This window comes from Hyperolius riggenbachi, chromosome 4 (assembly GCF_040937935.1).
Source record: "Hyperolius riggenbachi isolate aHypRig1 chromosome 4, aHypRig1.pri, whole genome shotgun sequence".
Classification (NCBI taxonomy): Eukaryota; Metazoa; Chordata; class Amphibia; order Anura; family Hyperoliidae; genus Hyperolius; species Hyperolius riggenbachi.
In genome coordinates, this window is record NC_090649.1 from 193,331,798 (window position 1) to 193,344,738 (window position 12,941).

General features: G+C 38.9%; 1 protein-coding gene across 1 annotated transcript in view; it reads left to right on the forward strand.

The window, feature by feature from the left end:
- Nucleotides 1-12,941, forward strand: part of LOC137571673 (probable cation-transporting ATPase 13A4) — a 51,324-nt gene that overhangs the window by 20,880 nt on the left and 17,503 nt on the right. Inside the window, exons 13-20 of the mRNA XM_068281170.1 lie at nucleotides 1,530-1,591; nucleotides 3,694-3,844; nucleotides 5,303-5,362; nucleotides 5,473-5,629; nucleotides 8,493-8,610; nucleotides 9,267-9,391; nucleotides 11,365-11,528; nucleotides 11,627-11,758. Coding sequence (XP_068137271.1) covers nucleotides 1,530-1,591; nucleotides 3,694-3,844; nucleotides 5,303-5,362; nucleotides 5,473-5,629; nucleotides 8,493-8,610; nucleotides 9,267-9,391; nucleotides 11,365-11,528; nucleotides 11,627-11,758 — 969 coding nt within the window. The remainder of the gene's footprint in view (nucleotides 1-1,529; nucleotides 1,592-3,693; nucleotides 3,845-5,302; nucleotides 5,363-5,472; nucleotides 5,630-8,492; nucleotides 8,611-9,266; nucleotides 9,392-11,364; nucleotides 11,529-11,626; nucleotides 11,759-12,941) is intronic.

The following is a 12,941-nucleotide window of genomic DNA, read 5'->3' on the forward strand; positions in this document are numbered from 1 at the left end:
CCTAATGGTGGCCATATATTAGGTGACTTGGCGGCTGATTGACCATCTAATTTGATTATAATCGAATTGGATGAAAATTGGTGCCGCCAAGTGCATGCACGACCGACAATGCGACCAATTTTGGGACAAAAATTAGTTGCATTGTCAATCCCGCATGCTGCAAGATATTGTGCTGGCTTGCTCGATCAGGTGTGCGTTGGGAACGGTGTGAAGTTTTGGGACGATCGATGAACGCGATGAAACCCCAGATGCTGTGCCTCCCTAATGAAAAATTTCCCCCCGGTGCCCCATGTAAAGTATATATTACCTGCGCTTGGTCCTCCACTGTTCTGTGCACACTCCTCTGTATATACACGCGCGCCCCACGTGGTTTCCTAGTAAGGCCATGCGTATGACATCGCACGCGTGCATGCAGAGGAGATATCCCGGAGGCAGTGGAGGGACATGCACAGGACACGGACAGGTAATGTATATTTTACAGGGGGCACAGTGGGGACAATTTTCATTAGGGGGGCACATCGTCGGGGTGGAGAAGCGGACGGATGCAGGGCACCAGGCCAATTATGGATCGATTTCAGCATGGTATTAATTGGGAATCAGCCTGTCGTGTATGGGCAGCTGACAGATCTCTCTCTTATCAGATTCGAGAGAGAGAGATATGTCTCTTGGTGGAATCTGCCCATATATCGCTGTATGGGCAGATGTATGGCTACCTTAAGTTTTCTCCTAGGAGATAATGTTTCATCTTCTGTTTAAAATAACTTTTCACACTCTGCAATTGAAAAAGTACCAAAAAGTAATTGTAAAGTACTGCCAACATGTCTCTGAGTATTTTAAGCCGGTGGCTTAAAAGGCATTTTATTGATAGGTATGAAAATATCACCTAGGAGAAAACTTAGGGGAAAAAAGCACATTAAGTAAGGGCCAATGTAGGGAATATATCATAACTTGCATTACACATTTTTGGATTGCATGTTTTGTACTATTTATCTTTTAATACCTGGCTGTCCCATTTTCCAATGCTAATTTCCTGTGCTAATAACTACGCTGAACAGAAGTCTGTATTCTGTCCAAACTCCTCCCCTATCCCATCATCAACAACATGAGGAGCTGGTAAGGAGTATCAGCCAGTCCTTTTCTCTGAGCACAGAATCTGATCCTGTCCACTACCTCCCTGTGTTCTACAGGAGGAAACATTGGGAGGAGCTAGGCTTGGTCAGGTAAAGGATCTGAGCAGAGAAAGAAACTACCACTCTCATGACAGCTCTACCTTTTGTGCACAGATCTCTCATCATGTGACTGACTTTTCTGAAGGGAATTTCTTGTTAATTCTGTATTTACTGATATAATAAAGCCTAGTACTGTGGGTAAAAATGTTCTTCATTTTTATATAAACAAAAAACAAACAAAAAAACACAAAATTACTACATACTATTTAAAAAATGTTTATAGTAAAAGAACATTTGATCAGATTATACTACATTTGTTTTTATAACATTTTATTTATAACATTATTTATTTTTCTGTAGACTGGTACGCTAACAGAAGATGGATTAGACCTTTGGGGTGTGCTGCCTTCTCATGGGAATTGGTACGTATCATAGATTATTTATTAAGACTTTCAGTATATTCTCATTCAAGAGAATATGGGCTGCTAGACATGCACAGTAATTTCTACTGTTAGATATACAGTAGATAACATATTCACAGGGACAGACTCAAAGGACATCTGAGACAAAAAAACAAAGTGATATGCAGTATCTGCTTTTGTTAGTAATGTCCTCTTTTCTCAGGCTGTGCCCTCCCATTTCCCTCTTTCACCACTGTTCTGCTGCTATACTCTCTGTTTTAAAGAGAGTCTGAAGCGAGAATAAATCTCGCTTCAGACCTCATAAATAGCAGGGGCACGTGTGCCCCTGCTAAAACGCCGCTATAGCGTGGCTTAACGGGGGTCCCTTCACCCCCAAATCCTCCTCGATACACCCGGGGAGCGCTTCCTGGTTGGGTCAGGGCTAACCACCGCAGCCCTGCCCCACGCGCGTCTGTCAGCGCGTATCTCCGCCTCTCCCCCGCCCCTCTCAGTCTTCCTTCACTGAGAGGGGCGGGGGAGAGGCGGCGATGCGCCGCTGACAGACGCGACTGGAAGCAGGGCTGCAGCCGTTAGCCCTGCCTCCAGGAAGCAATAAATCACGACCAAATCTGTGACCAAGTGTTGCAGTGGTCGCTTTGGGGGTGAAGGGACCCCCGTTAAGCCGCGCTATAGCGGCGGTTTAGCAGGGGCACACGTGCCCCTGCTATTTATGAGCTCTGAAGCGAGATTTATTCTCGCTTCAGAGTCTCTTTAAGGCCTCCACTGTTAGTCATGACCTTTGATCTGGAACTAATCCCTCAGATGATAAAACAGATTTTTACTTGCAACCATGAAAGGAGTAGTTCCATTTGATGATGAATGGTGCTACTTGTTTGCAGACATTCTTAGCAACTAATTTGCAAAAAATTATATTTTTGTGAGTTAAAAATATTACAGATTTTACTTCTGACACAGCTGAGCTGATTAAACAGTTGAATAGAATGTAATAACAACTATTTGCCAATCAGCAGTTTCTTCCGGCAATGCACCCCTTGCCCAAGCAACATATCCTAAGAGGTCAAACCACAGGCTTTTATAAAGGGAAGGAGCGGAGGGGTTTCTGATTCTGGCATGCTATTTGATGTGGTTAGGAAGGAGCGGTATAGAGAAAGACATAAACAGAGCTGCACCCATTTCAAAGAACGTTAGCTCAGGGTGTATTGTACTACAGATAGAATTAGTTTGCTATATCATTGTGATATTATGCATGCATATAGCAAGGTAACTGTGCATTTTAGAACTGTTAACTGTATTTTTTTTAGAAATGATTACACTTGTTCAGTTAGGCAGAAATGCACTGTGTATGCTCAGCTGCATTGCCCATATATACTCTATTCAAGGCTAGTGATTATATTAGTGACTAACTGACTAGCAGTGACTACATCACTGTGTCAGTCATCTGAGTCAAAGCAGGCTATTTCTGATCCTGGTGCTCATCACCGAGCATTGAAGCTGGCTGGGCGCCGTCATAGTGCTATGCTGCGTGCCCTGCACAAGAGTAATTCAGGTATCTGGCAATTGATTTGCCAGATCTCGCATTACATCTCCCTCTGAGTGGAGATGACTCAGAGAGGGGGTAGTATTTTACTCCGCCAGGGATTTGAGCAGCAGCGGGGTGAGCCGTCATTAGGGTCATCCTGTGCCCAGCTCACTGGTTGCACAATAATACATACACATCTGTGTCACTCTTATTGAATCTTTCAGAAATCTATTGCCCCAAAAGTTCAAATTGATTTCATTTTGATCAATTATAATGCCAATTTTGCCAAAACGATTCATGAAATTCTCCTGATTTTACTGGAAGTTCGATGAAAAGCTTGCAAACCTGCCAGGGACTATTTCAACCATCCCTAGCTATTACTGATCTATTTGAATAGTTCTAAACTTTAAATCCTATTATCTGTATAATCCAATTCATGACACCACTGATAAAAGGTAACGAAAGGGATTATTCTTGATGGCAATATGAATGTCTTAGATTTTTATTTTTTTTTACAAAAAAAGTTTCATGAATAAGTAGTCAAACTGAATGTATTTTAATGTTTTCCATATGCTTGTATTAGTTTCCAGAATGTACATAGATTCACATCAGATGACACCTTGTCTTGGAGTCCTTTGGTTGGAGCATTGAGTAGTTGCCACTCATTGGTTGCTATTGATGGACAACTTCAGGGAGACCCATTAGATTTGAAGATGTTTGAAGGCACAGGCTGGGTATGTATGCACTTTATATGTTGACTAGACATTACGCCCGTTAAATTAACAGGCGCTAGAACATATGTGGGCATAATGTCCCTTTAACTGTGTGCAAGCAATCATTGGGTTTGACATGTTTCCTCAATGTCTGAGTCTTATGTTTCCATACGATGCTGATATACATTGTCACTATGCAACTATGCTTCAACAAAATGATGGCCACCCATACACGTTTCAGGGACATTTCCCCCTGCTTTACCAGTCTCCTCAAAATCAACTTAACTCACTCACTGTACCTTAGTTTACTATTACCAGCCCTCACTGCATTGAAACTTGGGCTATTTACGGCCCTTTTTGTTCAAAGTTTTTTTCCCCCACAGTACACATCCTCTTTTCTTTTTTCATATAGCCACTGTGTAATCAACCCCCTGTTTGCTCTCCCCTGGTATCCATTCTGTCTGTAAGTACCTGTTCCCCTAGCAACCACGGGTGCGCACACATCTTTTTTTTTAACATAACGGCACGCAGAACTGTCAGAGCTGGCTGTACTGCGCGCACATGCACAGAATGCTGACAGCACAAACACAGGGACAGGGGACGCAGGGACACAGCAGTATTATTATACGTTGATACTCTTTGCTACCGTATTAGCGCTTTTAGCTTTTAATATCACTTACATGTAAATGATATTTTATGCTTTGTACTTTAACTTCCTCTGTCCATTACTTTCTAAAAGCATTCTCCTTTTCCATCACTCTGTTAAACTCAATACAAAAAAAAGCAGAGGTTGTTTCAATCCCCTGAATACTTTCTAAAAGCATTCTCCCTTTCCATTACTCTGTTAAACTCAATACAAAAAAAAAGCAGAGGTTATTTCAATCTCCTGAATCAGCTTTCCTACCTGACATTACAATTAACAATACAGCAATAACTTTCACAGGCTTGTTGCTTCAGCATTCTAACTCAAAACAAAACTCACATTAACAAGTTATCCTGTAGGATGCAACTAAGTAAAATGCTAGTTCACGCCCAGCTAGACTTCTTTAACACCCTTCTAGGTTGTCTACCAATGGAATCATCTGGGAACTGTGCAGTTCATCCTGAACTGTGCAGCTTGACTTATCCATCTCCCTTTTTACTCATCAAATACTACATCCCATCATCAGTCCATTTACTGGATGTCCATAATCTAGATTTTACCTACAATTTTTTTTTTTACCAAACTCCTCTATAGATTAATACAGTCACTACCATACTTTCCAGATACAAATATAAAGCTGACATGTCCCAACCTTTGACATCTTTAAATACAATCTAAAAAAACTCTCTTTTACAGAAAAGCATACACTTTGGTTTAAGGACAATTTCCAGTTACTTACTCACTACTATTTGGTGAATTTATATGTAAAAAATATATTTGAGAATACGAATTATGACTTTTTGTAGATTATAAAATTGTCATTTATATTGTTATAGGAAGTGAAACAGTCAGACTCAGAAAGTCTTATTGTAACACCAGGACAAGGAAACACTTTGGTAAGCTTCCTTAATGCATAAATAGTTGGTGCTCGTTGTGGAATGTTTATCAGTTAAAATGCAGTCTACAAAATTGGAGTATTAATCTATAATATTCAATAACCTTTCAGGGTCCAGCTGAAGGAATTGCCATCATCCATCAATTCCCATTTTCATCCAGCCTGCAGCGTATGTCTGTCATCACCCAAGAGGTTGGACAAGATAAATTAGTAGCATATATGAAGGGAGCTCCAGAGATGGTGACTAAATTCTGCAGAGAAGACAGCAGTAAGACATTTATCATATTGAACAAGGACTGTTATTCGTACACTGTAAAAAAATGTATAAAACTGAAAACCAGAAAGCTCCACCGAGGCTCACGGTTGTACTATCTGTGATGTTTACCTCAGTTTAGGCATGTCTAAGCAAGCATTTTTAACTTAAAGGGAACCAGAAGTGAGAGATCCCTTGACCCCCATTCAAATCACTTTTTCTTCTAAGTTTTCTTTTAGGTAATATTTTACACCTTATCACTTAAATGCCTTTTAAGCTACCTGCAAGGAAGAATATAATAACTTTGATAGTACTTTTTCACCTAGTTTTTGGTATGTTTTCAATTGCAGAGTGCTGAAAAGTTAGTTTAACCCTGTTCCTGTCACATAACAGTTCTGTTATGTGTACTGCGGTGCCACATTTTTTCTTCCTCGCCCTGTGTCTCCCCAGCCTGGCAGCCTAATGCTGAGTAGGTGCAGGGAGTCTTTTCAGATTTACCTGTTCCAGAAGCTGGATGGGATCCCCTCTTTCTCTACTCTTCCTCCACTTATGGCACTGCAATGCTGACATCTCCTTCTGGGTCCTGATCACATGATATGACATGTGACCACGACACAGAGGAGGGTATCTCGTTCACTAACCCTCTTCCACCAGCGAGCATCATATGCTGGGTCTCAATCACATGTAATTTCTGAGTTAAACTGAACACAGTTGGGAACATGTTTGGTGTTAATTTCAATCCATAATAGAGCTACTAAGAACATACATCAAAATAGAATCCAGAATGAGGCTGCATAGTAAGGCAAAATATAGTGACCTCTACTAGAGATGCCAACCAACCTCATGACTAAGCATTCAGTTTGATGGCATTAATATTGCCACACCTGAGATCAGAGAAGCCCCAGACTCCCTACTGCTTGCAATTTAGCAGACACTTTCCCGTTAACTGAAATTTGTACACAGACAGTAATGTGCACCAAACATGAGCTAGATCTGCTTTCTGGTCAGAAAGCTCTCACTTACTCTCTGTGCAACAGCTTTTCAACAATGGCCTCCATTTACTAAGATCATGGAGATAATAAGGCAAGATAAACTTACCTCCACACAGTGAGAGAGTTATCTTATCTCTCCATACCTTAAGTTACCTCCTCTGTAGTTAAGTTACTTCCTCTGTAGTTATTTTCAGAATTCTGGAGTTGTTTTAAGGATTGAAGAGTTAACTTTAGAGATCCCACCTTAACTTAAAGACAGAAGCGTTAACTTTAGGTTTGCATGAGGTAAAATGTTTCCTGAATACTACATGCCTTATCACCATGGTGATAACTCTAGAAACGTTATTAAAGACAGGAGATAAGCTTAGTGAATTGAGGTCAATGGGCCATATGCAATTCATTTTTTCTCCTGTTTTTTCTCCTAGGTGATATTTTCACAACTTGTAAATAAAATACCTTTTACACCACCAGCAAGCAAACAAATATTTAAAATAATTTTAACAGTACTTTTTCACCTACTTTTTGGTACTTTTTCCATTGCAAAGTGCTAATAAGTTAACTTAAATTGAAGATGAAAAATTATCTCCTAGGAGAAAACTCAGGAGAAAAAGTGAATTGCATATGGCCCAATGGCTGCATGTGATTGAATGAGTGACATGTCACAAATCTCAGGTCTTGTAGCTGAACATTTCTGTCAAATGTCTACTTCCAATTTAAGTTCAGCCTCAGCAATATTGTTTTTTGTAGAGCATTTTAGCTTTTAGAAATTAAGGAGATTTCATTTACAATCCCTCTGAGTTTGATTCCTGAGTAAGAATTACTAAGAAAATGAAGAAAATAGACTATAGATGAATAAGGAACATTAGTGAAGTCTCCAGCACAACAATTAGGGCAGATGCATCAAGAAGCTCATTAATTCCATAAAACAAATTGAAAACTGACAACACGACAGATCAGTCTTATGATATCCTTCATTTTAGTTAATATGAAAAAGTCATGTATTCTAGTGTTACTAGGTAATGCTTACCATTCAGTTGCAACATTGCCACCTGCTGACAAACAATAGATGTGCTAAACCTGTTTGCAAGATGCAATGGCTGATTGCCATCAATAAAATCATAGTTAACGCAGTGCTATAGGCATAATTGTATCACAACCTCCAAGTCCACTTTGATTGCAGTGACATGTTGATTGTTGGTTCAGGTAAGAAAAGGAGGTTAGAATAATAATAATAATGATGCGCACCGCTTTGGTGGATAAATTCTTTGGCTCATGACCCTGTATTTATGCTGAGCTAATCACAGTAATCACCGTGTAAAAATAAGGAAAAGACGGGCCAGAACAATCTAGTTCTGAGAGGGTTAAAGATGTAATCTTTTCTCAAACACAGGCTAATAAAAACGAAATTTTTCTTTAAAATTCTAAATTTTATGGAGACCTCTATCATTTTAAATATGCATAAAATATATCAAAAATATTATTGATTGGCTAACCATCTTGACCTGTGTAGCTAGCATTCTGAATGGAGAAATTGTACTATGCACAGAGTGCATACACAAGCAGCATGTTCCTTTTTGTATTTCAATGTAATTATAGCAAGGGTCCAGCACTGCTGAATCATAATGTAATTTAAAGCTCTTTATTCAGGAGTCATACATAAAACAATAAAAACACCTGCAGTGACAGAGCGCTTTTTTGAGGGAGTTATGACCCTCTTTGTCAAGCTGCTCCTCAAAGAGCATTATAACCCCTTTGAAATACAGTAGTGGTCTGTTGCTGCAGGAGATTTTATGGGAAGTACCTGAGCTAGGCCGTGCCATGCATTATGAACTTGAATTGCCATTTGGGTGCTTCTACTGACAAGTTCCTTTTTGTGTTTCATACAGTTCCCAAGGGTTTTTCTAGTGAACTTCAGTATTACACCATGAAAGGATTTCGTGTTATTGGTCTGGCCTATAAAGTCCTTGATGAAACCACAATGAAATGTGATGGCATCTTTAATAGGTACAGTATTCTGAGTGTCATTAGCTGCTGCTGAACAGTACAAAATTACATAGGTATCAGAGTGTTTAAAGTGTCCTAGTAGTGAGAGCATTATGGAAGCTGCCATATTTATTTCCTTTTAAACAACGTCAGTTGCCTGCTCTGCTTATCCTTTGGTGCTAGTCACAAACCCAGAACAAGTATGCAGATCAGGTTTTCTGACTAAAGTCTGATTACACTCTCTGCATGCTTGTTTCAGGTGTGTGATTAAGGCATGTCTGAAGCTGAAAGACTTGACGAGGCACTTGACATTTTTTAACAGAGATATGTATGCCAACCTCCATATCCCTTTAACTAAAAGGTCACTTTAACGGGATGCCAATCTGTCACTTAGAAAAAATAGATATTAGAGTATTCTGTTTTAACCAGTAGTTCTTTGTTTACATTAATTAAGATGAATACCTATAAGTGCTAAGCAAGTATTAATAATGTGTTAATAATATAATTTGATGCAATCATTTCTCTTGGAAGTGTATTTGTCATTTGCTTAAACAAACACACCTACAAAAATAAATACATTATTACATTATTCATATTATTATGGTGCCAAAATGAATTACTAAAAGAAAAAGATACACAGAGCCAGTCAAAAATAATCTAACATTGCTTTATTTCAGGGAGGATATTGAATCAGACCTAGAATTCCTTGGCTTACTTATATTGGAAAACAGATTGAAACCTGAAACCAAACCTGTTCTTCAAGAACTGAGTGCTGCCAACATCAGGACAGTCATGATCACTGGTAAGCTATAGGCATTTCAATAACTGTAGTTTTAGGTATGGAATTGGGTGCATGAAAAAGAAAGCCAGAAAAAAAAAGGGCCCAGCTGGATAACAAATTGGTGCGGCTGGATAACGAAATCTCGGTAATGATGAATAATGATAAAGAGTTAACGAATTAGAGTCTATGGCAGTGCCCTGTTTGTCTTCTAGCTGCTGGCGCCTTTTTTTCCTGCTACCATGGAATTCATATATTACATTTATGGGCAATAAATATACATACTATGATAAATGTTATGCATTTTTGAGTTATGCTATGGTTACTACAAATTGATGATTTTCTTGTAGCCTTATGTGATATGCTGCTAAAGGTCAGTAGATCAGAGGTAACACTCCATTACTTAAAGTGGTCTAAAACCCAGCATTTCTACTTTGCTCTAAAAGATTCCTCACAGCTTGAAAGCTGCTATTCCAGAATTTTTTTAGCAGAACATTACTGAAATAGTTAAACAAAGTACTCTGTCCTGCAATTCAGCTTTAAATCCGCATCCAAACTATAAATAACATTATCTTTGTTTACATTCCAATGTCGTTATAATGTGTGTAAAAACAGTGTAACAGGTGAAAAGGAGCTCTCTGTGAAGCTCTCTGTGCTTCACACACACACACACACACACACACACACACACACACACACACACACACACACACACACACACACACACACACACACACACACACTTCAGAATAGCTCATTAAAAGATGTTAATGTATAATAAAAAGCAATTTGAATAAAATGCAATGACAGCTTTTAAGGCACGATAAACTACACTTTGGAAATGTGTAATTTGTAAACAGACAATATTAGGTGTGCACAAAAGCAAATATGATAACTGTATGAGTAATAAAAAGAAGGAAAACACATTTTTATTGAATGTTACGTCAGAGTTTCAGACCACTTTAAGTAAATTTACTGAGTAAATACAGGCTATAAACGTGTGCATTTTCATTAGTCAAGCTATCAATAAAATCACACTTCACTTGAAGCAATAGTTCATGTCAGTGTTACAAAATCACATCAGTGATATTACCAGTAAGCCTCAGTTGACCTTGGTGTGGCACCATAAAGACTTTAATATTCATACCGCAGATGCCAGTTGGCAAGTATTAGCAGTTTAAGAATTAAAAAGAACCGGTTGGGCTGGGGCTAGACAAAGTTAATGTGAGGGTTCCTGTTCTTGTAGGTATTTTGCTTGGTGTTAAATAGAAAAATTTGCTTAGGTTAGTACTTAGGATAATTTCACGTTATGTTTCTGTAAAAATTGAGGCAGGTGCTAAGGTTTCCTTATTGAAAGTACTAAGGCTATAGTAAAAATGCAAGCTAATGTTGTCAGAGCTGTCACAGCTAGTGATGGGCTACAGATAATTTCAAACATAGTGTTAACCTCCTTGGTAGCCTAATTCTTTCCAGATTTTATCATCTAAAAGTTGTGCAAAGTTTTGTCTGGAAAGAATCAGACCGCAGTTGACCCCTGCTGAAGTGATTGTAGAGCTCCACTGCACACTCTGCACATGCCCCTCTCCCAGCTCAGGATTACCGCTATTTGCAATGAAAAGTAACCCCATACTACACTCAGCAATACATCCAAGGGGGTTATGGTGAAGCTGGAATTAAAGATTAATGTTTGGCATGTTTTTCAGCTTTTAGGTTAGGCTTTTGTTTGTATGAAGTTTAATAACCAGAATTAGTGCTATTTATTTTAGACGAAAATAAGCGTGTAGAAAATGAATGTATGCACACTGCTTGTATCAATGGTAAATCCTTATACACTCTGGTCATACTGGTGGTGAAATAAGTTTTGGAGTACACTGGACTGAAATGTGAAAATAGATTTCTGCTCATTACCTAAGAAAACATTAAGCAATATAAGTAAAATAGGCAAAATACCAGAAATAGAAAATATATAAAATGTGTGGTTGTGCCATTTTTTACAGGTGATAATTTACAGACAGCCATTACAGTAGCAAAAACATCAGGCTTAGTTCCTGAGAACAGCAGCATAATTCTTGTAGACGCTGAAGAGCCATCTGGACTGAAGTCTGCAAAGATTTCCTGGCAACTGGTTGAGAGTGATGAAGAAGCTCCCAGTGACACAAATGTATGTTTTTTTCTTGTTTTCCTTGGTTAGATGTTATCGAGAAATGTGAAGTCACTATGTTCAGACTGTTCAGCTATATGACTCACTTTGTTTCCTAGGCACGTCCAACCATAAATATTGATATTGAAGGAAGAATGGTTTTAGAAGAAGCTCGAGGTGATTACCATTTTGCCATGAGTGGAAAGACATATGAAGTGGTGCTGCAACATTTTCAGTCTTTAATACCAAAAGTAAGTTATTTGCAAAATAAGATGCATAATCTGAAAACAATTACCCGTATATTCCGGCGTATAAGATGACTGGTCGTATAAGACGACCCCCCCAACTTTTCCAGTTAAAATATAGAGTTTGGGATATGCTCGCCATAAAAGACTACCCCTCTTCCAATGCACACCAAATAAAAATTTTAAAAAATCCTATACTGGTGCTATGTATGAACAGATACTGGTGCTGTACTCTATGTGGTACCCAGTATATAACACTACACAGGGGATTGACTGGTTGGATTGGTCAACTCTCCCTCTCCTTAAGTGGATCGGTCAGCTCTCCTTGTTTTCTTGTTTATCAGAGAGGTATGGAAGAATTGCACTGTGCACATACAGTGGTGTGAAAAACTATTTGCCCCCTTCTTGATTTCTTATTCTTTTGCATGTTTGTCACACTTAAATGTTTCTGCTCATCAAAAACCGTTAACTATTAGTCAAAGATAACATAATTGAACACAAAATGCAGTTTTAAATGATGGTTTTTAATATTTAGTGAGAAAAAAAACTCAAAACCTACATGGCCCTGTGTGAAAAAGAAATTGCCCCCTGAACCTAGTAACTGGTTGGGCCACCTTTAGCAGCAATAACTGCAATCAAGCATTTGCGATAACTTGCAACGAGTCTTTTACAGCGCTCTGGAGGAATTTTGGCCTACTCATCTTTGCAGAATTGTTGTAATTCAGCTTTATTTGAGGGTTTTCTAGCATGAACCACCTTTTTAAGGTCATGCCACAACATCTCAATAGGATTCAGGTCAGGACTTTGACTAGGCCACTGCAAAGTCTTCATTTTGTTTTTCTTCAGCCATTCAGAGGTGGATTTGCTGGTGTGTTTTGGGTCATTGTCCTGCTGCAGCACCCAAGATTGCTTCAGTTTGAGTTGAGGAACAGATGGCCGGACATTCTCCTTCAGGATTTTTTGGTAGACAGTAGAATTTATGGTTCCATCTATAACAGCAAGCCTTCCAGGTCCTGAAGCAGCAAAACAACCCCAGACCATCACACTACCACCACCATATTTTACTGTTGGTATGACGTTCTTTTGCTGAAATGCTGTGTTACTTCTACGCCAGATGTAACAGGAAACGCACCTTCCAAAAAGTTCAACTTTTGTCTCGTCGGTCCACAAGGTATTTTCCCAAAAGTCT